Source organism: Verticillium nonalfalfae (assembly GCF_003724135.2).
Source record: "Verticillium nonalfalfae strain VnAa140/NRRL 66861 chromosome Unknown scaffold_21, whole genome shotgun sequence".
Taxonomy (NCBI): Eukaryota; Fungi; Ascomycota; class Sordariomycetes; order Glomerellales; family Plectosphaerellaceae; genus Verticillium; species Verticillium nonalfalfae.
Window position 1 is genome coordinate 157,924 of NW_021167246.1, and position 25,735 is coordinate 183,658.

General features: G+C 56.9%; 8 protein-coding genes across 8 annotated transcripts; 4 read left to right on the forward strand and 4 right to left on the reverse strand.

The window, feature by feature from the left end:
• Window positions 1-752: 752 nt before the first annotated feature.
• Window positions 753-1,181, forward strand: D7B24_003794 (uncharacterized protein; the record flags this gene model as incomplete). The annotated part of the gene is made up of 1 exon (XM_028637981.1): window positions 753-1,181. One exon carries the CDS (start codon window positions 753-755, stop codon window positions 1,179-1,181), a length of 429 nt encoding a protein of 142 aa, XP_028497132.1.
• Window positions 1,182-3,943: 2,762 nt separating this feature from the next.
• On the forward strand, window positions 3,944-4,594 carry D7B24_003795 (uncharacterized protein; the record flags this gene model as incomplete). Its single annotated transcript, XM_028637982.1, has 1 exon — window positions 3,944-4,594. The coding sequence occupies one exon, from the start codon at window positions 3,944-3,946 to the stop codon at window positions 4,592-4,594; it is 651 nt and encodes a 216-aa protein (XP_028497133.1).
• A 272-nt stretch (window positions 4,595-4,866) lies between these two features.
• D7B24_003796 (uncharacterized protein) lies at window positions 4,867-7,730 on the reverse strand (the record flags this gene model as incomplete). The annotated part of the gene is made up of 2 exons (XM_028637983.1): window positions 4,867-7,548; window positions 7,617-7,730. 2 exons carry the CDS (start codon window positions 7,728-7,730, stop codon window positions 4,867-4,869), a joined length of 2,796 nt encoding a protein of 931 aa, XP_028497134.1.
• Window positions 7,731-11,169: 3,439 nt separating this feature from the next.
• Window positions 11,170-12,705, reverse strand: D7B24_003797 (uncharacterized protein; the record flags this gene model as incomplete). Its single annotated transcript, XM_028637984.1, has 1 exon — window positions 11,170-12,705. The coding sequence occupies one exon, from the start codon at window positions 12,703-12,705 to the stop codon at window positions 11,170-11,172; it is 1,536 nt and encodes a 511-aa protein (XP_028497135.1).
• A 3,975-nt stretch (window positions 12,706-16,680) lies between these two features.
• D7B24_003798 (uncharacterized protein) lies at window positions 16,681-17,532 on the reverse strand (the record flags this gene model as incomplete). The annotated part of the gene is made up of 3 exons (XM_028637985.1): window positions 16,681-16,779; window positions 16,837-17,309; window positions 17,370-17,532. The coding sequence occupies 3 exons, from the start codon at window positions 17,530-17,532 to the stop codon at window positions 16,681-16,683; spliced, it is 735 nt and encodes a 244-aa protein (XP_028497136.1).
• A 2,013-nt stretch (window positions 17,533-19,545) lies between these two features.
• On the forward strand, window positions 19,546-20,551 carry D7B24_003799 (uncharacterized protein; the record flags this gene model as incomplete). Its single annotated transcript, XM_028637986.1, has 3 exons — window positions 19,546-19,738; window positions 19,843-19,914; window positions 19,998-20,551. The coding sequence occupies 3 exons, from the start codon at window positions 19,546-19,548 to the stop codon at window positions 20,549-20,551; spliced, it is 819 nt and encodes a 272-aa protein (XP_028497137.1).
• Window positions 20,552-20,873: 322 nt separating this feature from the next.
• Window positions 20,874-24,384, forward strand: LIG4 (DNA ligase (ATP); the record flags this gene model as incomplete). The annotated part of the gene is made up of 3 exons (XM_028637987.1): window positions 20,874-20,910; window positions 21,340-21,463; window positions 21,519-24,384. The coding sequence occupies 3 exons, from the start codon at window positions 20,874-20,876 to the stop codon at window positions 24,382-24,384; spliced, it is 3,027 nt and encodes a 1,008-aa protein (XP_028497138.1).
• A 271-nt stretch (window positions 24,385-24,655) lies between these two features.
• D7B24_003801 (uncharacterized protein) lies at window positions 24,656-25,501 on the reverse strand (the record flags this gene model as incomplete). The annotated part of the gene is made up of 2 exons (XM_028637988.1): window positions 24,656-25,243; window positions 25,313-25,501. The coding sequence occupies 2 exons, from the start codon at window positions 25,499-25,501 to the stop codon at window positions 24,656-24,658; spliced, it is 777 nt and encodes a 258-aa protein (XP_028497139.1).
• Between the last annotated feature and the right edge of the window lie 234 nt (window positions 25,502-25,735).

Genomic DNA, 25,735 nt, shown 5'->3' on the forward strand with positions numbered 1-25,735 from the left:
AGCTTCTACTTCCAGAATATATACTGTAGACCTGCTCCATAGCCGACTTTACGGGAGACCATCTCTGCATTTGGGGATGTGCAAGAAGGGTCTTCAGGAGAAGGCTGTGGAGCTACGGGCGTAGTCGCCTTGAGGGCTGGAAGCATGTGAATCAAATGCCGTTGCTGGCTACTTACGTACCTCAGCCAGAATACAACCCTGTCAGTGAATGGGTCGTGCCAAGCTTAGGTCCGACGGCGCTCTGGATGATTCCCCGTGGACTTGTTGTCGACCTGGTACCGAGGCATCCCTTCTCGTGGGGAGCATCTGTGAAGCCGAAACAGTGGCGAGGGAGGGAGCAATCCCTCCAGCACCATGACTGCCAGCAACATTATGGCCTCGTCGTTCATGTTTGAGGCCCCGTTGCTGTTCTCGCGAATACGCTTGGTTTCTTGCAATGGTCATCAGGCTGGCGAATCATCCGTGACCACGGGGCATGCACATCATGGCTGCGAACCGTTTGCCTTGTCTGAAGTCAGCAGGTGCAATGCGGCGCCCTCGGCCCTTCGAAAATGATGAGGCAGACTGCCAGGCACCTCGCCGTTTCTCTCTCTTCATCCATCTCGCCCCCGCTATCCTTGGCGTATCGGCGAAGCTCGCGGCGTCTCTCGCTCTTCTTCAATCTGCTTTCACTCATCGGTTTCGCCAAGTTGACGTCTCGTCTGCATTGCAGCTCTGTTCTTGTACTCTGTATTTACCAGGAGGCCCCCACAATGCCCGTGGAACTCGTCATCGGTGTCGTCGGGCTCGCCATCCAGGCCATCGACACGTCGCAGAGAGTCAAGTCTGTGATCAAAGACTACCACTCCGCACCACGAGAAATCCAGCGACTCGAAACGAAGCTCGAGTTTGTCGAAGGCCAATGCGCTCGCATCAAAGACATCTTCCGGAATGAGAACGTCGACCAATGTCAACGTCTCATCAGCGAGGCCATGAGCGAGAAGCTACTGCGCGACATTGATGGTACCATCAAAAAGCTCGAACAAATTCTCACTGAATTGCAGAAGAGGGCTCCAAAGAAGGGACTGATCGGCGGGCCAGGAACGCTTTTCGTCAAGCAGAAGGATTCCATTCAGAAGCTGGTCGCCGAGCTGGATAGTGACCTCGCCATGCTTGACCGAGCACTGACGCCTGATATTTAGTGTGTTGCATTAGGAACCCATGCCTCCAATTTGTGAGCTTTTATTTTAACAGTATTTGCAGCTCGAAAGTTGAGGTTCTACACCGAACTCTTGTCATATCGCCACAGCCTCAGAAGACGGTCGACATGCTCAACATCTGTGCGCCAGCAGTGACACCAGCAATGACGCCAACTTCCAGGAAGCTCCTGCCGTCCACAGGGGTCGAAACTAGCAAGTCTGTCATCATTTGGGAGAAGACGGAAGCGCCAATTGCAGTTTCACGCTGGCTCTTCTCACTCAGGGTCGATCATCAACAGATGAAGAGAACCACTAAAGTTCGCGACAAGGACGAGTGCCAGCCCGACCGTGTGGATTATGAAAATAGTCTGATCTTCTCCCATTACATCTCATCATACCGGTTTCAGTTTACCTGGCGACCAGGGTTTATCGCCGCGCCATCTTTTGCGCTGAGCATGCCTTATGTTGTCAAGCTTGGGAGACTTGGGCAGAGATCTGATGTGATTGCAGAAAAGATTAAGTCAGCACTTCATAACGATGACGTAGGGGCCCTGCAAGAGCTTTTAAGAAAACGCAGTCTTTCGTTGAATGCCCAAGTCGTTGGACATGATCTTTTTAGTGCAAGACCTTGTACGCTTTTCGAAGTAGGTTCCACGCGTATCTTTCGGGATTTGTCTTTGCAAACATACAGGTGCTTGGTTCGCTTCATGAAGGTTAACATGCAAATAGGCTGCAGCCTATACTGGCGGCACACGTCTTGTCCGATTTCTTGGGCACCAAAACCCTCTAGAGCTGCGAGACAAAGCATACAATATGTGAGCACTAGTACATGCTACCTGCTCATCCAACTTCTGACACTGACAACGCACCAAAGCCTCGGAAATGACTTTCTATATAATACTAGCTTGGTTGGAAAAGATGGGTGCAAATTGATGTGCAGACATCACGCTGCCGAAATCTTGGACATGGTACTTCCGTATTGGAAGCAAAAGTCCATCGAGCCACTTTTCCGGTCTGTTATTGTGCGCTGTCCGAGTCCATCTTATCTTCAGTATTGCTTTGAAAGATGCCAATGCTACATGTTCGATGAGTACCAACATCTTCGCCGCCTCAGCTGGTTTTGGGCGTTCAAATGCACAATGAATGTCGACGCTCCGAAGGGCAGTCCAAACTTCCAAGCGCTACAATCACTTCTGAAGATGTTAGCAGAAGATGCGACTGGCACACAAAAGCCAATGTGCTTAGTTCCATTCATTCATACCGTTCGTATTGCCTGTGGATGGGCAAAATACTCTTCAGACATCGAGACAGTACTCGGCAGATGGCTGCACTTGCTTCAAATGGCCGGCGTTAATGTCCATGAATACTTGCGAGGCGAGTCAACAGAAGTCGAAAGCCATCAGGAAGCAACATACAGCATTGTACACTCAGGGTCATGGCACTCGTGGAGTTATCATATAACGATCACACTGGGAGCCGGATCTTGGGTGCCAACTTGTTCTCGTTTGATGGAGGTCGAAGACAAGCAAACAGCTTTCGAGCTACGACAAATGTTCAAAGAGCTTGGCTGTTTCACTCGCTATCCACAAAAGATTCCCGAAAGGGCCTTGGCCTTACTAAGAGAAAATTTGAACGGGGCTCAGGATTCTCACAGCCGAATCAAAGAAGTGTATGAGTTGATGGCTCGCCAGCATTGGCCTCTTGTTGGCGAGTATCATGAATTATTGCGATATCTAAGACTCCATGGATATGTTACCCCAGTGGACGATTGGTCGAATGTCGTCGTTGCTTGGCATCATCTTTTCCAGCTAAGGAAGGAGCGATTTGAACGGCGTCGACGGAAGAAATTGGCTAAGAAAAGGGCGAGCCCAAGGTCAAAGAGAAGTGAAGGCACGCAAACGATGCCAGGAGCCTGGGTCGAGGGATGACGGGTTTCATGGGCATGCTCAGAAGATTGAGCCCAGGATGGAATGAAGAAAGCCTCTGATTTAGTCCTTCGCATTCAATATTGAAGACTCGTGCTCTCATCTGATCAGGCTGGCTTCAAAAACACCACTGTTTCTGCCACAAGGAGCAGATATGGGTCCTTCGAGCAGAGATCAGCGGCGGCCATGGGACGGCAGACAGACTACTAAAGTGTGAGCTAGACCTTATCGTTCAAGCTCTTCGACCATATGCAAACATCACGAAGACGAGCCAACAGCCTGGATAGGTACTTACTCAGGCACCTTGGGTAGGTACTCCATCAGACCAACCAGAGCCGCAATTCACTTGAACTGGTGGCATGGCTCACCACCGACCAAAGACATACGGTGCGACCGCAACAAGATGATGCCTTGCGCAATGGCATGCGCGAGATCCCCGAACAGAGGAGGATCGTCGCGCATGAAAGACATTAATCAACGTGACACAGGGGTCTCGGACCACCCACGAGCCTCGAGAGATGAACCTCACGTCACCTCTGCCCCACATTGGACGACGTCTGTTTGGAGACAAAACACCACGGCTCCCGCGGGGGGAGTGTGAGCACTGGGCCATACATCACCGACGACCGAATGCCTCCTCATCGGTCCCGCAGTCTTCGATGGGCTGATTGTTGCCTGGACTCACTGGCCTTTGTGGCATTCACTACATGAGGCTGACAGCCCGCTACTGCGGAACCTCCAACTACACCTTCCATCGCCTCACTGGGCAAACCACCCATCTCTATCTTACAGACCTGTCGAGCTACCACCCGCATACCCGAAGCCAAAGAGAACCCGAAAATGGCCCGCCGCACCGTCGACGTCCTCGCGCTCATCGCCCTCCTCCTTCTCACGGCGTGCAGCCCCGTCCTCTCAGCCGCCCTCCCAGCCTGCAAACCCCCCTTCCCAAACACAACCTGCGAAGCCCTGGAAACGTCCTCCGGCGACCCAAAAGCCCTCTACCTCTCCACACTCTTTGAGAAGACCGTCAACACCGGCCCCGCAGGCCAACACGCACGGAATAGCACCATGGCAACCCCATGCCCCACCCTCCTCTGCGACGCCGACTCGGCAATCTTCTCGGGCAAGTCGACGGACCCCTCGGCCCCGGAAACAGCAGACTGCGCCCTCCTCGAGACGTGGGCGGCCGAGTCGAGCGGCCACTGGCTGCTCTCCGCGGCAGGGGCGGGCGTGGGCTGGACGCCGCTCGTCGCGACGGGGACGTGTGCCGTCGTCGCGCGCGCCGAGGCCGCTTTCGCCATCGGCACGGAGGACATCGCGGACTTGCTCGGGACGAGTATTCGGGACTACGGCATGGGGGATCGGGTCGAGGTGCTGGGAGTTATGCCCTGTGCTGCAGCTCGCGGGTTTGCTGCTAGCAGGGGAGAAAAGGGACGCAATATTAAGATGGAGTGGTGGATCGTGCGGCCTGACATGGTGGAAAGCCTCTAGAGAAGAGAATTTCGATAAAAGTAAGTTTGAGAAACAGTCCCTAGCAAGATACAATTTATCTTAAATCGTGGCTATTTGTGGCTTGCTTCGGAATGGGAAAAACGTGCAAATGTTGTACGAGTCACATCACAACCACCAGCGAACAAGGTTTATATCGAACTCATGTAATTATATTATCTGCGGCTGCTTATTACCAAAGCCCTTCTTCATCCGGGTATAGCGTAGGATCTGAAAACTTCATGACAAAAGACAAAGGGAATTATTTTCATTTCTTAGCGGGTGAACAAAGGAGATTCCTGGCCGGCATGGCCAAGAGGAACAGTCTGAGAGTTGGGGTTCTGGCTGGTCAGGCCATCGCCGGTGAGGCTCTGGCCGCCGATGATGCCCTGGCCAGTGAGGCCCTGTCCGCCGAGTGCCTGGGCAGAGATGCCCTGGCCGGCAAGGGCAGAGCCGCTGAGGCCTTGACCTCCGTAGCCCTGGCCGTCAAGACCCTGGCCTTGTGTGCCATAGGTCTGACCGCCGAGACCCTGACCCGTGGCGTAAGTCTGGTTGTTGGCGTAACCCTGGCTGCCGTGGGCCTGTCCGTTGGAGTATCCCTGACCCGAAGTAGGCTGGGCGGTCGTCTTGGGAGAACTCATGGGGCCATGGGACTTGCGCTGAATCTTAGGAGCGACGGGGATGTCGTTCGACTTGCTGGCCTTGCCAATGGAGAACACAGGGCTCTCCCAGCGGTCTCCCTTGCGAGCGAGCTCCTTGTATTCGGTGGCCTTGGTGCTGATGCCTCCAGGAAGGTTGATGTTGGGGAAGATGCTGTCCTCCTTGGTCATGGCGACGTTGACCTTCTTGTCCTGAACAATGTCCTTTGCCTTCTGCTTCTGCTGCAGGGCGCGCTTCTGGGCGGCCGTGTAGTAGCGGTTGTAGATGTTGGGTGTACGCTCGGGATCGGAGCGAGCCTCGTCAAGAGCACGGTCAGCCTCCTGCTTGATCTGGTAGAGCAGCTGGTCGAGCTGGTTGGCCTGATCCTTGAGGCTCTTCTCAACAGCCTTCTGCAGGGCGGGCTTGATGACCTTCATCATGATGGGTTTGAAGAGGTTGAACAGAAGCTTGTGGTTGGACTGCTTCAGCTTGATGCTCATGTTCTTGATGTCGACATCGACCTTCTCGATCTTGAAGAAGTTTTGGCGATCAGACTTGTCGGCCGTGGCGCATTTGGCCTTGAAGGAGAAACCGTCGCCAGCAAGAATGAAGTCGGCAACGCCAGTGTCGGTGATCGAAGGGAATCCCTGCTTGCGAGCAATGTGGTAGCTCACATCACGGAGATCCATCTGAATACCGGAAACCTTGATGTCGAACACTTGCTTGTTCTTGTTGGCAATCTTCTTGCGGCCCCAGCGGAAGTGGTGCTCGGTGTTGATCTCCATGACATTGGGCATGAAGTTGTCCGACTCGAGAACCAGGTTCTCGATGACGGCATCGAACTGGGGGTCGGAGTACTCGATGCGTGGGACGGGGATGTAGGCCGCGTTCTCAAAGATAGCGGGAACGATGACCTCTGTAAGGTCCTTGATGAGGTGGGGCTTGAAGGTGGGCTTGCCGTTCTCATCGTTGCCAAGGTCCTGGAACAATTTCTGAATGGACTGACCGAAGGCCTTGTTCTGAGGGTCATTGTCAAACTCGTTGATGATGAAGCGCATCTCGTCGACGACGCGGTCAGTGTGCGAGCGATACTTCTCGCGCAGGAGGTAGCGACCCTGGTCATACAGGCGGCGCCACTCCTCGTTGGAAGCGTCTTCGAGGATGTAACCCTGCTTCAGCAGGCAGCGGCGGATGTACTGGTTCATAGACTTGAACCAGCCCTTGAGCTCAGGGTCGCGGTCAGCGTCCTGGTAGATCTGGCCAATGGAGTTCCAAAGATCTTCGGTCGAAGTGCTGTTGGCGAAGCGCTCAATCAGAGTCCTGAGGTCGGACTCGGCCTGGGCCAGACCACCGCGGGCCTCCCTGACAGTACCAGAGCCGCCCTGGGCCATGGCCCTGGAGTGGCTACCATACTCCTCAGCGAGATCGAGAAGAGTCTCGATGGCCTGAGAGTAATCCGGGTGCTGCTGGCACTCAAGAACCATCTTCTTGAGGCGCCAGATGGTCTGATCACGGCGGTTCTCAGGCACCTTCTTGCTGAGGTAATCACGAGCCTTGCGGCGGTACTCCTCCTTGGACTTCTTGATCTGCTCCTGGGTCTCCGGGTTGACGTTCTTATCAACCTTCTCCTGGAGGGTCTGCTTCGCATTGGACACGCCAGCCTGCGCGTTCACACCAGAGTTGGTGCCCTGCTGTTGGTCGCGAGCAGCGGCCTGGGCGAGGTCGTTAGGGTCGCTCGATCCAGTGGGGTGAGCGGCCTGGGTGCCGGCAGTGGTAACATCCTGCAGGTCCTTCTTGGCATCACCCTTGTACAGGCCCTGGGCTTGTTTGCGCATGTTGTCCTTGGAAAAGTCGGGCGCGTCGTGCCACGTGTTGTCCTCGGCGGGGCGGTCAATGTCATTGAGCTGCTCCTCCGAGGGCCGAACATGAGAGGCGGCATTGGTGGCTGCGTCTCCCGCAATGTCACGCAGCAGAACGGAAGCATCCTTGAGGAGCTTGCGGAACTGGCCGTTGGTGATGAGAAGAGTGCCGAGGGTTCTCAGACCCTGCAGGGCCTGGTCGCCATGCTGCTGGGCGGTCTCCTTGTTAACGGGGGCGCCAGGAACATTGACGGACTTGGCGTCCCACTGTTCCGTCTGCCAAATGAAGTCCTGGAGAAGGTTTCCTTGGTTCTTTGACAGAAGCAGGTGCTGGGCATTCTTGACCACGTTGCGCGCGTCGGCTACCAGCGCACGACCCTCGGGAGAGAGCTTCTCAGGCGGGTTCGCGATTCCCTTGGAGTTGAGGAAGCTGTTCAGCGCGACATCAATTTGATCGTTCTGGTTACCCACGTTAGCTGGAGGGTCGCAGATGCAGGAAAAGGTCGCTGCGTGGAGGACCGGCTTACGGAAGGAACTTTGCCGGACTGGAATGCGGAGATGATTCCGTAGAGCTGGAGCTTGCGGTTGACATCGGCCTCCTTCTTCTTGATGTCGGTAGGCTTGTTGACGTTGACAGACATGATGGGCGACGTGATGTGTTCGCTGAGACTGTTGAGAAGGAATGGGTTGAACTTTTGTACTGCGGCGTCCCGAATTGAGCTTGGTAGTCGCTCAAGGGGGTGGTGCTGTCGTAGGAGGAGGATTGGGGCAATAAGATGGTGTTCTTCGCTTGAGGTGGAGTTGGTATCAGGCCAACAATGGAGGTTGCTTCGTTATTAAGTGCGGGTTGGGTTGGGTATCACTGAGGAAAGGGGTATAATGGGAGTGGGAAATCCAAGGCCTGATTATTGTTGATTGGGTATGAGAGGAAAGCAGAAGGAGGAGGCAGCAGACACGCCGCGAGGGGGGGCAGCTACGACGAGTTTATACCTGGCGAGATCTGGGAGGGACCCAAGGAAGGAAGGGGGGGGGGGTGCAGAGAGGGCACCGACTGACGGCCCCAGCTCGGGCACTTCAGGTGAGACGGCACCAGAGGAAAAGCTTGCCCTGGACCTTGGCTGAATCTGGGCTTCCAAGAAGGATGATGACGGGCGGATGCACTCAGCGAGACCTCACTGGGGAATGGCCGACACGTTAGCTCGCACTGCACCATTGATTGACAGGGTGCCCAAGGTACCTACCGTGGAAAGGGTAGGCAGGACGGCACGCTGGGGAGACGGAGACGGAGACGGGCACGAGCACTACAGAAGCAGTGACGTTACTGTGAAGCTTGGAAGGAGCTTCGTGTGAAGGACGTCATCGTTTGCGGTAGCTCCTGTGGAGCCTCTGATCCGGGACTGAAGCACCAGGTCGGACCCTCATTGGCTTGAGGGTTTCTGCTTGCCAGCTGGTGCGACCCCCTGCGATCCCTGCAACCCCTGGCCAGCCATGCGCACGACGGCACACTCTCGCCCCTGCCATGGAAATGGGAGGTTCGCTGTCCATCTTTGTCTGACACTGGTTCTGAATTCAAAGGCTCTTCATTCCATCGGCGAAGGGGGTCTCAGTTGGATCACTGCTTTTCACCCCAGCTCATGTCTGGACCCCCCTCCATCGTTGCTGACCCGGCGGCGAAGGCATCAGGGTTGGGGGGGGGAGGAGCGGTGGGGGGAAAGCGGTTGACAGGGAGGCGGTTGCAGTCCGATTCCCCATGTGCTTGCCCACCTCCGAATGAGATCTCCCAATGCCCCTTCCCGAAACGGACAGTCTCCCCCAGGTGCAGGGAGAGAGAGAGAGCCTCCTGCGGCTTCGAACTGGCGCTCGTTCGGCATCACCTGTTCTTGTCCTTGGGAGAGGCGATACTTCACACTCGCATGCCTTCCTGGGAGCAACAGCCAGTCAAGTCCCCGCCGCTGGAGTTGACTGGTTTCTCATGAGACGGAACAACCCCACTGGATCATGTCTGTGCCATTCTGGTGCGTCTTCACATGGGTAGGTGGTCAACGGCCAACAGTGGATCGCGATGACGAGGGCCCAGCTGCCACTCAGCCGCTGCCGGTACTTGGTTGCCCGGGTGCACTCCAGACAGGCTCTGGCCACAACCCATCGACTCTGGCCCAGGTGCTCAGCCGTCTGTCCCATGCGCTGCCCATTCTTCGAGAGCGCAGCCAGATGTCAGGCCTAGACTCTGCCTGCTCCCTGCTGCCAAGTCTTTGGCGATTCTCATCCATAGCGGCTGGCCACGCCCACACCGTCTGGTCCACCGATCCTTGATGAGTCGACGAGAACATGCATGTGTCACGACACGGGGGTTCACGAGCCTGACAGACTCCCCCCCAGCCTCTCTTTGGGAAGCGAGCAACCCAATTGACGAAGAACTGGGACAGAAACCACGATGCTGGCTCAGCTTGTGGCCAATCTCCCGTGAACGCCCCCCGATGACCCCAGCGCCGATCGATGAGGCGGGTTTGAACCTGTCCTCGGCCCGCCCGGAGATTCTCACGACGCGCCCCCGTTTCGTAGCCTCAACAGCGTCATACCCCACGATGGACCGCGCGCTAGCTACCCCCCAGCAACGCCTTGCCCTACAGCCGGCTGGCTACCCAGTCGGTGCCCACATCCCGGCGCATGCCCGGATGGTATCCACACGAAGCTGGAGGGAGGAGTGCGACGAACTATCAATTGAGCACGTCGCGGGCCTGGGCTGGAACGCAGACCTCTGTTTGCGATGCACCCTGGCCACCTAAAGCGCTTCGGTCAGGCGCCCCGTCCCTGCATGTCTCGATTGCCATCACATTAGCTGGATACATTCCAATGTGCACCCATTCACGTTTCCTTTCGATACAGCCAATGCTACATTGGTTGCAATCGAAAACGGCGCGATGGAAGGGCGCATCGATTCCCCATGACAACGACATTGCATCGCAGAAAACGGCTGCTCTTCTGTGTGCTTCTGACGAGCCCCCCCGGATATCCTGCCAAGCGACACCAGCGACTCCATCTGAACCAGGCCGTGCTCTTCCCCCCCCGTCTGTCTCTGCATCTCGCGATGCAACGGCGGGCACAAGACATGACGAGCCGGACCAGGCGCCTCAATGCTTGCTGCAGCGAGCAAGGGGACATGATTCGTTTTGCACATCGTCATAATCGCTACTCGACGCGTAACGCTTGACCCCATAGCCCTGCACCCCCCAAGTCTTCCGCAGGTGTGGAAACCTGTCCACCCCGTCGAGCCTGTTAAGGCCAGCAAACTCGATCCAGATCGCCAAATCGTCTGACCGCGTTGTCAAGCATGCCGCTCGCCTGTGGGCTTTGCAGAGTCCGCAAGCAGATGGTCTTGGAAAACTACTACTACTACTACTACTGCGGCTCGTCGAGGCAGCAAAGAATGGGTTCACTGGGTGAACCCCCTAATGGCTGTCCATGACGTCAGCCGATAGTTCACTCCCTCGCGACCCAGCGATACCAGTGACGCCATCCGCTGTTAGTGCGACTTGCACCACCAGACGGGCTGTTCGAGTCAAAGCCACAGCATCACCAGCGGGAAAGCTACTCCTGGGGGAGATTGGCATGGCGCACAAAACACGTTTCGGTGCTTGCCGGCCCTGACTGTGTCAAGGACGAGGCGCACGTAGGATGGACGTGTTCCTGATCGCGATCTGAACCCCTCCCTTCCCCCTTCTCTCTCGGACCTTTTGGTCCAACTTGTGGACGAGCTGCCGATCGACATGTCACCTTGCCTGTGATCTACGCTGGGGTTGTGCTCCTCCAACCACGAGCAAAATTTACTGCCAAGACAGATGCTGGGCAAGCGGCCATCAACTTCAGCTGACTTCACTTCACGTGGCTCGCATAATCAAAATCTCTCGTGTCTCTCAGGCTCATTTCTAATCTATGGCCTACAGATTTCCTTTTACTCAGAGACCCAACCATTCTCATGAACGCCAGCTCTCGCGTCAGTCAACCGATGTCTACACGTGCTTTCTACAGCGTCGTTACTGAATACTCACTCGACGAGGCCCTCAAAGCACACCGGTCAATCTATCGATCCCCACCCTGCTGCTGCTGATTCAGAAATTCGATAGCGCTGGTGACCCATTCCATGTCGCGAGAATCCCAGGCTGCTATTCTCCGCACCACGTGGTGCACCGCTCGCAGCGCCAGGGCGCGCTTGACGATGTATTTCTTCGCTGGCCTGAAGATCGCGGATGCAATGTTGTTGACGGGATAGCCCTGCAGCGTCGGTAGAATATCCTTCTCCAGATCGCCAGGAGCGAGGATATGACGCATTTCCAACAATTGCGCGTTTGGGTACCTGACGCTCCCAGCCAGCCTATCCTGGAATTCCAACTCGAGTGGCGGCATGAACGCTGACAGCGAGGGTGGCATCAAACACGTCCAATCCCAATCGATGATGGCCGCGATCTTGGGTATCCCGTTCGCCGAACGGGAAACGAGCACGTTGTTGCTGTGCAAGTCGGGATGCATCAGTTCGGTGTGCCATCCGTCGACGGGCCCAGCCTCGTTGTTCACGCCCCCGGCAAATGTTGGTAGGTTCCTGACGTGCGCTAGTAGGCGTGGCATCAGCTCGGTGTTGATCTGGTTGGCGCGACTCTGTAGGCCCTGGACGCTCGGTGGCTTTGTAAACCCAGGATCGTCCTCGCCAACATCGTCCCAGCACGCAGCACCGGTCAGTGCCAGGACCTGTTTCCGATCAGCTTCCTGCATGTGGCGGGCTTCGAGAATCGTGAGATCCGTCAGGGACTTGAAATATTCGGAAATATTGCTAAATGGTCCCCGCTGCAAACCTTCGTACTGGAGACGGTCACCATGGAAGTAGTCAAGGTGAACCATCGGGCCGACGTAGAACTCACCTGTTCCCCAGTTGCAGTACAGGCTGCCCATCTTGTCGAACTGGCGTGCGCGCAGGCTCAACAGGTAACTATTGGCTTGATAGCCAACGAGGCTCATCTGATCATCTGTCAACGTCAGCTGGTCCATTCCATCTTCGTCGGCCCAGTCGTCGATCCAGTTGGCAAACGTGTATCCCTCGATCAGTTCCATAATCACCCATTCCAACCCGAGGTCGTTGTTCGCCGACGAATCGAAGAAATACACCCGCGGGACCGGCACAAAGGTCTTGGCCGCCAGCCATGCCATGGTCGCCACCTCCGACTCTGTCTTCCAGTACGGATCCAGGGGCGCTGCGAAACGGAGCAGTACTGTGCTCTTCATGCCGTCAGGCATCTCGGTGCCCTCGGGAAACTCGAGCTTGAAGACGCGACTGCACATGCCGTTGGCAAACTCAGTCACGTGAAAGGCGAGCGGCAAAGGAAGAGCGCCGCGCACAATAAGGCCACTGATCAGCTCGCGGATGCTCGGGAGCGAGGGGATGGTGTCGCCAGCTTTCTCAGGCATGTTGGGCCAGATGATTTGCGCCCATCCTAGGCCTCCATTGCGGCTGTGCTTGCGCTCCCAGCGGAGGTAGCGATACTGCTCTTTGCGCAAGGTCTCGCCTTTGCGCGGCTTCGAGTCCTGTATGCGGGCCGGGAGCTTGGTCACTGCCTTGTCGGCCATGGTTTTTGCTGCGAGTCTGCGGAATTAGACGCTCAACCGGAGTGTGTTCGGGTATATCTAGCTGCGCTGTCAGTTACTGTCGATGGTATGATGGTCTGGGGCTGAGATATTCTGCTTGTCAAGGAGCTGCGATGAGTTTATACCCAGTCTCGGGGCTATTCGCAATCGTCATGATCAGATCAGTAAGGTTTGCGAGGGACATTTCCTGAACATGGCATGTCAACAGGAAAAGTGGTCGAGAAACTATGTCCATCAGTCTTTGTCAGTCACGCTTGGGATTCGAGTTGTGCCGCATGGCCTTGTGGCCAAGGTGGACAAAGAATATGGAAGCTCCCAGTCAAAACAGTTGCTACTCTGATCTCCGGATCAGCAATTGTACTCTCTGACCGCGCGTTTCGTCGGATCAACGCAACGATGTTGGCCTGATCGTGAAAACATGAACCGGAACAGGATACTTGTGAGTCTTGACCCGTCTATCGGGCTCATCTCACAATTCGTAGCCTTGTCTTGAGAATTGGAGACCTCAAGTGTAAGTTATCCTTTCTATTACGGAGGAGAAAGTGAAAATTGCAACTCGCACACGGGGGAAACCTTTAGAAGTCATACGCCCATGAGCCGACGCCGTTGCCAAAGATCGATTAGTACACATGCATTATCTACCTGCCATGTCGGAAATGGGTCTAGAGGATCTGAACTTCCCAGCGAAGATCAACCCTTCCACGAACAGCAACACACCACTGGTACGGCCCAGGCTCGCAGGCAAAGTCACAACGCCCACGCCAGAACCGGCGCGGCATCCCCTCTCTCACGTGAGAACCGTCCACAGGCTGCCCCTCGCACCACCCTACAACAAGACTAAGCTTGGCGAGAGCGTGTCGCATGTGGCCGTCAAGCTGACAGCGTCTGCAGAACGGAACGTTGTCTTGGCGGCTATTCTGACGAGATGTACGTTTTCCAGTCCACCTACGCTCTCTAGAACCACCACCCTCCGAACTCGCAGTCGAGCGATGTCTCATTGGACAAACTCGAAAGCGAAGTCGCTACAATGACCTTTGCGCGACGGGAAGCTGATGTTCTAGACCGCAGGTCTTTTTCTTCTTCGACTCGTCCGCCAGTGATGCCTACGGTCTAGAATGGATGATCACAGAGTTGCTGGTCAAACGAAGACATCACGTCTGACGCCGGCACCACGAGCGGGGTGAGGTGTGCGTTCAGTGAGCGAACAAATTGAGCAACTCGCCGTGACTTATGACAAAGGATAACTCGCAGCTGCAGCGTGTCGCTTTGTTCCACGGCGTGGGGGCGCTGTCATGCAATTGGGATGCAAGCAGGACTTCGTCGACCCCCCCTGAAGAGTTCAACAGGTGCGCGAGGCCGCAGTAGCAAGATGTCCGGCGGTGTCCGTCTCACGACATACACGCGGATTACAAAGCCGGGCTCGGCCATTATGGAAGCGAGGGGTTGCAAAGTCCGCAACCACGCGTTTTGCGTCTCTCTCTGTCTGCGCTGGACGTTGCGCTTGCGGACAAGGACGTTGCTGATCGGCGTAGAAACCTCGTGGAACTTGGCATGCTGGCCAAGGAAGAGCTACTCCCGCATCTGCTGGCGCAGTCTCACGTGCTTGGTGGCTAGAGAGGGGGTGAACGAGGTCGAGGGTGGACTGGTGACTGCAATACAGCATCCCAGCGGCTCTGAACGCCTCGGACTTGAGTCACGTAACGTTACTGCCACGATTGGCTGGAGGAAGACGGTTTGTGTGCCAAGAGTGATGCTGCCGCTGCTGCCGGCGCGTTCGGGCTTCTCACTGGATGAGAGGGCGCAGGTTGGTGCCAGGGAGGAATGCTTGCGGGCTGTTCCGTGGCCAGAGTGCTGGCGGGGAAGTCGGGTTCAAGTCTGGAAGATACTGAGATTCGAAGCCCAATCAGTATGGAGGATATCCGCGGTGTTGTCCTGATAACACTGAACCTCGTGCTCGATGAGATCAGGTCTATGAGGAGAGAGCATGTTGCTTGGCTGATCGATGGCATCGAGACTTTGAAGAGCGAACTAGATCAAATTGCAGTAGAAGAGCCAGGATATGGACGCTGTCGGGCAACTATCCTGCGAACTACGGAGCATTGGGATTGGGCCTTGTCCAATGCGACGAACGAGACGAGGAGAAAGAAACAGGGCTCTCGGGCTATTGAGCGAGAACGAAGGAAGAGAGGTGGCTGGGGCGGGTACGTTCAATCATGGGTTTTCTGGATCCAGTTCCGTACATGATTTCACGCAGGAAGTACTAGACAGGCATATTGATTTGCTGGCCTACCAGTTTGATAATGTCAAGATCCCACGCCGATCACCTGCACCACCCCTTGTGGACGAGTGGGATCCACCATGGCCACGCTCTGGCCGTCCGGTAGGAGCCTACCGTTATCAGATCAAGCCAAGAACGCAGGATGCCAGGATTCTTGGCCCGCGGTATGGGTCATGGTTTGTGAACAGGGGGTGTCATGTACACCTAGTCATGTGGCTCTACAGTATAGTTCAATATTCAGCCACGTTCTTTGTAGCGAGCTGTTGAAGATTCAGCCGCCCGAGACCAAGATCAGGACACATTCTCAGGGTTGTTGTCAGGACACAATGTGTCAGTAACGTGTGAACTTATCTTGAACAATGGTCAGACCAGCATGAGAGTTCACACAATAGCATGATGTTGGCCTGTGCTGGCACGACACGCTGGTGATTTCATCATACAGTGGAGTCTGTGTCACTCGCCGCTTTCCCCCATGTACTTTTGTTGGCGGTCTCGGAGACCGGCGGACTAATTGCGGACGCACGTCGCGTAGAGTTGCACTCCTGGGCTGCCGGTAGCAGCCCGGGGCTGGCCAAGAGGCGCAAGGGTTGCCACCCTAGCCCACCGACAGCGTGAGAGTACAGAGACTGAACGGCGGAGTGGCTGAGAGGCAGTGCCTGACCACATGGACGGTTCTGGTAGCATCGTTCCAAGTTCAAGCAGACGGCTGCCAGCGATCTCGATCTCAGGCATCACGTTGGACCAACAGGCATGTCTGGAAGAACAATCAACACGAACAACATGCCTGGACTCATTGGTCAGCACACAAGCGCCCCAATGCAGCGAGGCTGCGGGATGCTGGAAAGGGCTCGGCCGGCCTTTCGGGCGGTTGGCTCGGAGATACTTGTCTGGTAGGAGACCAGGTTCGAGCCAGGCCTGAAGCAGTGCCCGTCTTGGACGACGTTCGGGCCATCCGTGGAAAGCTGCCCGATACCGCAACACGGGATTGTGAATGTGGCTTGGTTCTCCGAGTCGGCTTTTGAAGTAACTCGGGTACCTGAAAATGATTTTCGTGGGGCGAATGGGATGTGTGTCGCTGTTAGCACTTTCTCTATTAACAGTCTGCCGACGACGTCTATGCGGTGGCTGGTACTGCTATGCGTTGTGCTGGCTCTTGCTTCCATTCATGCGAGGCTTTCGAGACGTGCAGACGCGGCCGGGCATGCAAGCACTCAAGGCTTTCTGGAAATCTCATCTTACCATGTCCAGGAGGAGACACAAAAACGTCAGCCGGAACAGTTTGAATAGGAACATGAGAATAAGTGTGAGAATGTGCTGCGAAGTCCATGAGAAATCTAATTTTGAGCAAAGAATTCAATCAGTTCATTTTGCGAAACCTATCCCAACGGGCCCATAGATCTAAGTAGGAAGTCGTAGTTAAATCTAGCAGACCTTGAATCGGTCCGTCCAGTAACTACAACGAAGGAACTGAGTAGATCATACATCACGACAATGCAGAACAAATCATCGTATCCCATATTTCATCTTATTAATAGGGTCATTACCAATGACTCATAATCGTATCTCTCCTCAGGGGTGTTATGTACAGAACAGCAAGCTATTACAACAAGGCCATTCCATTATGGCCAAACGGTTTTCAAACGCCTCAGTTTCAGTTGCTTAAAAACCAAACAAGTCGCTTAGAGGGCAATGGCAGCGAGGCCGAGCATGGCGGCAACACCCATGAAGCCGAGGGAGGCGGCGCCGTCAACCTCGACGGTGGTGGGCTCGGGAATGGTCTGGATATGGCTGGTCAATGAAACATTCGCAGATGAAGGGCTGTACAGAAAACTTACGTTGTTGCCAGAGGGAGTGGCGACGGCGGAGGGAACAACAGAGGCGACAGCGGACTCGGAAACCACTGGGGCGGCCTCGGAGACGGTGGGGACGGGGTACTGAGACTCGGGGGTAGTCTCGCCCTCGGAGGCGGGAGATGAGGGCTCAGGAGCGGGGACGGCGGCGGTGGTCTCGGCGGCGGCGGCAGTGGTCTCCTCCTCAGCGGCGGCGGTGGTGGGCGCGGCAGCAGCGGTGGTGGTGACGGGAGCAGCAGTGGGCTCAGCGGCAGGGGTGGTCTCGGTCTCGCCGCCGGAGGAGGGGGAGCCAGGCTCGGCGGTGAGGCCGCAGGCGGTGGCGCCGGCCTGGACACCCTCGCTGTAGAACTGCCAGATGGGGAAGTCCTGGACGCAGTCCAAGCACTCGTCGAGGCGGGTACGCCAAGCGGTGGAAGAGCAGTGCGCCGTGCCGCTCTCGGACTCGATGATGGTGTTGCCTGGATCATGTCAGTTTCCGGAATGACCAGTGCCTGTGAGAGGTTCAGGCGTAGACATACCGCAGGCGGAGTGGCAGGCAAACTGCTCGCTGGAGACCTGGCGCTTCTGGAAGGGAGTGAACTCGCTGATCTCGAAGCTGCGGCGAGCGAGGGTGGGCGAGGCAGTGGCAGGCAGAGCCAGGGCCAGAGCGGCACCGACGGAGAAGATACGGGTGGCAACCATGTTGATAGATCCGGGGGTGTGTTGGAAAGTCTGACGTGGGGGTTGGACTGCGGCTTGAGAAGCTTGTAGTAACCAAGAGTGGAACGAGTGACCTATGAGCAAGAGACGAACGACGAGGAGACTTGCGAAGATGGCTGGATAAGATTGGCTGGAGGAAGGGAAGAGAGAGTCGGGTGATGGAGGGACGAAGGCGAGAAGGTTCAGCGTCTTATACCTTAGCTTCTCTTGTACCCAGCAATGTTTACGTTGCATCCGTCAGGGCCAGGAGACGATGAGCTGCAAGGTTCCTGGCTACGCATCGTCCTAATCTCCCTTCCGGCGCGCCAAGTAAGGCCAGGCGAGAAGACTGGATTCTTGGTGGCTGAGTCGGGCGATTCGGACCAGCAGGCCATAGTCTAGCAGCGATGGCTCGCGTGGCGACAAAATGGGGCAAATGGACGGACACATGGTCCTTGCAGAGCGGCAAGCGGGGCAGAGAACTAGAATAAAGAGAGTCAGAAAGCGTGCCAGAACATGATCAACTCGCTCGCGCGCGAACACATGCCGTCGCACAATTTCCGACCTCGCATGGTGCTCCGCCCAGTCGGATACCGGTGGTAACTGGCAAGACGTGGCGGGCGCGCTTAGGCCGATATCGCCGATCCGGCACACGATGGACGAACCCGAGAGACAGGGAGTGCAGTGGAGTGTGGGACGACGAGGATAAGCTGTGACTCAAATCCTTTCCCCATGACGAGAGAGAAAGAGAGAGAGAGAGAGAACGTGTGTGAGAGATTCGGAGTAAAAGCTGGGCTGGCCGATGATGGAAGAACCCTGATCCTGACAGGGACAGCCGCTGTCGTGAAAGGAAGGGAAAAAAATGGCAAGTCGACACGCGCCTAGTGCAACCCAAAACCGGGCATGAGAACTATCGAAGAAACTGCGCGCCGCAGCCGGATACGACGAGAAGAGGGGATGACAGCTGAAATGGGCAGTCAAGTGCGATGTGTGGGAAGGGCAGACAGAAGCAGACGAGGAGCTAGGGAGGACCGAGGAGCACCAGGTGGATGAGTCGGACAGCATTTTCGACGAGTTATCTGTGCAGCCAAGACGAGCTAGAGCCGTGGCTGATCGCATTGTCCAATCAGACACAAAGAGATCATCTAATCAGATGATCTGATATGGCGCCATTGGAATTATGGTGGATATGCCTCGATGGCTTCATTGGCCAGTGTCACCATCTGATAACTTTTCTCAGAGGGGCCAGTGGAGCCCAAGGATCCGGTGGAGACGTGTGGGACTAACGGGGGTATTCTGCCCATGGGGGCCACCGTCCAGACGAGGGCCAAGAGACGAGGACGGGGCCGGGAAACGGACGGGGGCCTGGACATGGACGTGGGCCTGGACAAGGACGAGTTGGTATGGCCTGAGCGAATAACAGCTCGTTGCGGTGGCGAAATAGGGTGTGTGCCAGGCCGCTGGTCAGTCTTGGCTGTAAGAGTCTGCTCGTCGGCTGCTCGCGACATGCTAGGCCGTGGCCTGGGCACCCTGCCTTCTGCCGGTAGCAGCACGGTTGGATCGGTGGTTTGTCGGCAACTGAGAGGCGAGGGGGGCGGGGTTTGAGCATGTGTATGGTAGGTGAGGGTACCTTGGCTTACCTGGGTAGGTAATAGCTAAAGGCTAGATAGTGCGAGCGAACGGGGCGTAGGAGCCAGTGGGCGAGCAGCAAAAACGATCCGAGGCAGGACGCAGGAAAGTAAGAGAGAGAGAGAGACGGGGACTGGCGGGAGACGCACTCACCTGCTGCGGACCTCGACCACTTGGCGACGAGACGCAGAGAAACCATATATGGCTGTGGTCGACGGCCCAACATGCCGTGATCCTCCTTCTCGTTTTCTCTCCTCACGGCTCTCTTGACCTCCTTTGCCCCAGCTTCAAGCCCCCAACCCAAGCCCAGTGTCTTCTCTCTGACAAGCATAAGCCTCAACACCCATCCCTTTTCTTGAGCTTACACACTCTGGTCCCTTGCCCAAAATGGTCTCTTCCAAGGTTGTCGCCCTCGTCGGCGCTTTCTTCGCCTCGTCCACCGTCGCTCAGGCCACCACCAGCAACGAGATGGGCGCCGCCGCCTTCCTCTGGCCCGCCGACAGGAAGTGGGTGGATGCCACCGACGAGACGGCCCCCTGCGGCGGTGCCCAGCTCGGCGAGCGCACTGCCTTCCCTCTCAGTGAGTAATTCTTCTTGTCTCCGTCAAACCGTTTCTCCATCGACCGACTCGACGATGTCATCCTGTACCCTCTTGCACAACACACGCTGACAGTGACCACGTAGCCAACGGCAGGCTCGCCCTCGTCACCCAGGACAACACTCGTGCTGTCCACGTTGGTGTCTCGTACAGCAACAGTAAGTCCAGCCCTACGGCCCCGCTCGTGGATGCGAGCCATGCCGATGGGAAAAACAACATGACTGACGCAAGCTGGCGATAGACCCCACGTCGGCGTCCGACTTTGAGACGTTCTACGGCCCCGACCAGGTCGGCGCCCTGGACCTCGGCCACACGTGCATCACGGTGCCGGACCACCCCGCCAGCGTCACGGCCGGCAGCAACGCCACGTACCGCATCCTCTACGTCGCCAACTTTGAGGAGAACGAGGCCGCCCGCACGACGCACTACGCCTGCGCCGACGTCGAGTTTGTCGAGTTTGCCGCCTTTGACGAGGAGATCCCCTGCTTCAACTCGACCATCTCCGACCCCGAGGTCAAGGAGGACGGCTCGGTCAGCGTCACGACGACCGACGAGAACGGCAAGACACCCCACACCGTCGAGGACTTCACCGCCTCCGAGGACAAGGGCTCGTCCGGCCTCGCCGGCGGTGAGATTGCCGGCGTCGTCGTCGGCGTCGTCGCCGGTCTCGGTCTGCTCGCCGCCCTTGCCTTCTTCCTCGTCCGCCGCAAGAACCAGAAGAAGCAGGTCACCGAGCCCATGCGCGAGGTCGACGTCGAGAAGGTCCACTCTGACACTCTCTCTACCCGCTCTTAAGCGTGTGATGCCCCTGCCCTGCCTTGCCTGTGAGGTTCTTCGCTCGCACCACTGACGAGTCCGGGAGGGTCATCTTCGGAAGACGTTCTTGGCGAGGAAAAGAGGCTAGGAGGGTCGACCGTGGAAGCTATCCTGGCGAGGCGGTGAGACAACATGGTGGCGGACTGAGTGTATGGTACACTTGAAACGGGAGGAATTCCATGAACGGCAGCGATGTTTGCATGATTTTACCCTTGAGGCATGATGGATGAGATACGGTCAACGAGTAGGTAGTGAGAAGCCGTCCCAATTGAAATGCGACGCGGCCCTGGGTCGCCGTCGTATGGCCCTTTATACCCGTGCGAGAAAGAGCGAGATGAGTGAAGAACGAGATGAAGTTGATACAAGGTTGTTATGCTGTGATGGCTCGGATGGAATGACGCGTCGGTTGGGATGCCGCTATCCGGACAGATGGCCTTGTGGGGGGCGATGCGTCTGGGGATTTGTATGTACGCGGCTACTGGTGGACAGAGGCGATCATGGTTGTCCCGCTTTTCCAAGGCTGCAGCAGCTCCAGGCACCGACCACCTGTGAGTGCCTGCCCCAGATGCGTCCGCCTTCCAAAGACCAACATTAAAGCAACAGAGCCTGGGTCTTGGTCTCTGCATCACTTTCCACAATGCACCTACATGAAAAGGCATGAAGAAAGCTTGTGACGATCCTGTTGCTGTCCTCCCGAATTCCGATACGTACGTCAGCTTCGTCCTCTCAGCAACCTCGCGCGCTGAGACACTGCCCGTAGCATTCAGCCACGGCCTCGCCTGCCGCGATGAGCCACCGAGAAGGACAACCGTCGCCGAGCGCGGCCGCCATCGAAGAAGATGAGCGCCAGTACGCGGTCGGTGGTATGACCTCGCAAGAGGTCAACGAGAAGTGCGAGCCTCGCCTCTGCGACTTGTCTTGCGGCAATCACTGACCAAGCCCGCAGCTACCCTGGTCGCCCGAGGAATCACTCCGAGACATTCCTCTTCTCGGAGCTCTTCAAGAGCCTCTTCAACCCCCTGATGGAGAACAAGAAGCAGCCTCCAGGCTCGGGCCCGCCCCGCGCCAAACTCGGGCCCCATGGCCCTTCCAAGCCGTCGCCGAGCGAGCAGCGCCGCCACATCATCGACCGGTTCATCTCGCGATGGCGAAAGAATGTCGGCCACGATTTTTACCCGGCCATGCGATTGATCCTGCCCGACAAGGACCGCGACAGGGGCGTCTATGGCCTCAAGGAGAACGCCATTGGCAAGCTCCTCGTCAAGCTCATGAAGATTGACAAGAACTCCGAGGACGGCTACAACCTCCTGCACTGGAAGCTGCCCGGCCAAACCACGGCGTCGCGAATGGCCGGCGACTTTGCGGGTCGAGCCTTTGAGGTCTTGTCGAAGCGTCCCATGCGCATCGAAGTGGGTGACATGACGATTGCCGACGTCAATGAGCTGCTCGACAAGCTGGCCGGGTCCTCGGGAGAGCTGGAGAACCTCGAAGTGTTTGAGACGTTCTACGAGCGCATGAACGCCGAAGAGCTCATGTGGCTGATCCGCATCATCCTGAAGCAGATGAAGGTTGGCGCCACGGAAAAGACGTTGCTTCATCTCTGGCACCCCGACGCCGAGACTTTGTTCAACGTGTCGTCCAGCCTGCGGCGCGTGTGCTGGGAACTGTTCGACCCACAGGTCCGGCTGGAGCAGGAGAACACGGGCGTCACCCTCATGCAATGCTTCCAGCCACAATTGGCGCAGTTTCAGATGCCGGCATCGTTCCAGAAGATGGTCGACTACCTGCGGCCCACCGAGGAGGATCCCGAGTACTGGATCGAGGAGAAGCTCGACGGCGAACGGATGCAGATGCACATGATGGAGGACGCCTCAATATCCGGCGGCAAGCGCTTCTGCTTCTGGTCGCGCAAGGCGAAAGACTATACTTACCTCTACGGCGAGGGCCTCAAGGACGATCGCGGCGCGCTGACGCGACACCTCGGCAAGGCCTTTGCCGCTGGCGTGCGAAACATCATCCTGGACGGCGAGATGATCACCTGGGACCCGGAAACCGACAAGATCATGCAGTTTGGCACCTTGAAGACGGCAGCGCTGGCCGAGCAGAAGAACCCCTACAACAACACTGGCCCCCGCCCGCTCTTCCGCGTCTTTGACATCTTGTACCTAAATGACCAGCCGTTGACGCGATACACCCTCCGCGATCGCTACAATGCGCTGAGGAAAGCTGTCATTGGTGTACACAGAAGGATAGAGGTACACGAGCACGAGGCCGCGACATCGGCAGACGCCATCGAGCCGCTCCTTCGCAAAGTCGTCGCCGAGGCCTCGGAAGGCTTGGTCCTCAAGAACCCGCGCTCCATGTACCGCCTCAACAGCCGGAACGACGATTGGCTCAAAGTGAAGCCCGAGTACATGACGGAGTTTGGCGAATCGCTCGATTGTGTCGTGATTGGCGGCTACTACGGCTCGGGGAAGCGAGGCGGCATTCTCTCCACGTACTTGTGCGGCCTGCGCGTCAGCGAGAACCACATCAAAGCGGGAGCCAACCCCGAGAAGTGCTTCAGTCTTTTCAAGGTTGGCGGCGGCTTCAGCGTGGAGGACTATGCCGAGATTCGTCATCACACCGACGGCAAGTGGAAGGACTGGGATCCCAAGAAGCCGCCGAACGAGTACATTGAATTAGCACACGGCTTTGCCGAGAAACCAGATGTCTGGATCAGGCCAAAGGACTCATTTGTCCTCGAAGCAAAGGCCTCCAGCGTCGGCCCATCCGATCAATTTGCCCTGGGCTTCACGCTGCGATTTCCCAGGTTTCGCAAGCTCCGAAAAGACAAGAGCTGGGATCAGGGCCTCAGCGTGCAGGAATTCCAGGACCTGCGTCGCCGTGTCGAAGAGGAGGCTCAGGAGAAGACAATGAGCGTGGAGAACACGAAGCGCAGAGCTGTCAAGCGCGTCAAGAAGGAACTTGTCATTGCCGGCACCGACAGCACACCTGTTCAGTTTGAGGGCGAGAAGTCAAAGGTCTTCGAGGGGCTGGAATTTTGCGTCCTGTCCGAATCCCTCAAGCCATTCAAGAAGACCAAGACACAGCTGGAGACCATGATCAAAGCAAACGGCGGTCGCATCACGCAGCGACACGCCGCGCGGTCAGACCTGATCCTGATCGCGGACAAGCGGGTCGTCAGCGTCGCCAGTCTCATCAAGAAGGGCGACGTAGACATCATCCGGCCCAATTGGGTTCAAGATTGTCTCGCACAAGAAACCGACGACGGTCTTCTGCCCTACGAAGAACGCCATTTGTTCCACGCAACAGAGGGCCTGCGAGAGATTGCTAGGCAGAACACAGACGAGTTTGGTGACAGCTACTTCCGGATTGTAGACGTGGAGGAGCTGCGGCAGGTTCTGGTTGACATGTCCCCGCACGAGAAGAGTGAAGAGCGCGACGAGGACGCGGCCGAGTTTGCACGCCAGCTCAAGGAGAGGGGGAACGACTTGGGCGAACGGGATAGTGCCGTCTTTGGTCGTTGTGTTGTTCACCTTCATGTTCTACCCGGCGGGGAGCTGGACGCGTTTCGCTTGCGGAACTACATTGCCTTCGGCGGCGGGGAGGTTACCGATGGCTTGCCCGTTGATTCATCCACGCACATTGTGCTCGTCGGAGGGCGAGATGCAGAGAAACAGGATGCGGCCGTTTCGGTGCGCAAGGACATCGGCAACCGGCAGAAGATACCCCGCGTTGTTGCTTCACAATGGGTAGAGGACTCGTGGAAGGAGAGGACGATGCTCGACGAGGAGCGATACAGGGTATAATGTTCACAGCCATGATTCAGACCCTTTACCCGGTAGCCCGGCTTTTCTGCACATCACGACGGCCAGTTTTCTACTTGTATTGAGACACAAGTCTGGGCATGTGAGCGGTAGTTTTATGTCCCGATATGTGTTTTTTTGTTACCCATGATACGATGATGCAGCAAAATCCCCGTGTATGGCGCCGCCAAAAGCATACCCCCGCATCACACCCAAGAACCGTCCGCCGAGCGAAGCACGTGGAAAAAGAAGACTGATACTAACTATCAAGCGCTTATTTTCCAATGGTCAAGAAAAGCCTGTCGCCCACGTCACCCAGACCAGGCTTCAACATGCCCTCGGCCGTAATCTCGGCATCGACGCCCGCGACCCAAATGTCCGTGGCCTCGGGCCACTCGCTCGCGGCGCGCCGCACGCCCTCGGCAGCGCCAATGACGGACAGGACGATGATGCGGCGCGCGCCCCAGTCGCGCAGCGTGTTGATGGCGGCGGCGCAGGTGCCGCCGGTGGCGATGACGGGGTCGAGGATGATGGCGAGGCTCGAGGCGTTGGCGGCGCCGCCGCTGGCCTCGGCTTCGAGGGTGGAGGCGGCGGTGGAGACGGACGCAAAGGCGGCGGCCGAGGTGGAGGCGGCGGTGAGGGTCGGGTCGGGGATGTGGTGGGGCAGGTTGTTGTAGTACTCCACGGGCTCGAGGGTGGAGGGCTCGCGGTAGAGGCCGAGGTGGTGAACGGGCACCGGGTCGGGGAGGATGGTCTGGAGAGCGTCGACCATGGCGAGGCCTGAGCGGAGGATGGGCACAAGGCAGATGGTGCGGGGGTTGAGGACTGTTGTGGTGTATGTGAAACCAAGGGGGGTTTGGTCCTGGAGACGGAGGTTAGTGGGACACTCGGTGGGACACGGACGCCATGGGATCGATGGCGCTCTACTCACCTCTGGGCCTTTGGCTGGTGATGTTGAGGCTGCGAGGGCTTCGCAGCCGAGGATCAGGGCAATGTCATTGACGATGGTCTTGACATCCTTGGCTGGTGTTGACTTGGATCGTAGTTGCGAGAGCTTCACCTGAAGGCAGGGGTGAGAGGAGACGTGAACGTTGGGTGGAAGCTCAGATGAGGACGCCATATTGAATTGTCGCTGTTGGAACAATGAAGGTACGAGGAGTGAAGAAGAAGCAGAAGAAGAAGAAGAGAGGAGAGTAAATCGACAGAAACGTGTCGTGTTCCCCAGCGTGATGCCTAAAGGGAAGGTAAGGCGGTCCAGGTACCTGACGAGGTCATCGGTCAGGTCCCTTATCCATCGGGCCCCTCCCCGGGACTGCGGGGCAGGAGATAAAGCGGTCAGATAAGGGAGCTTGGG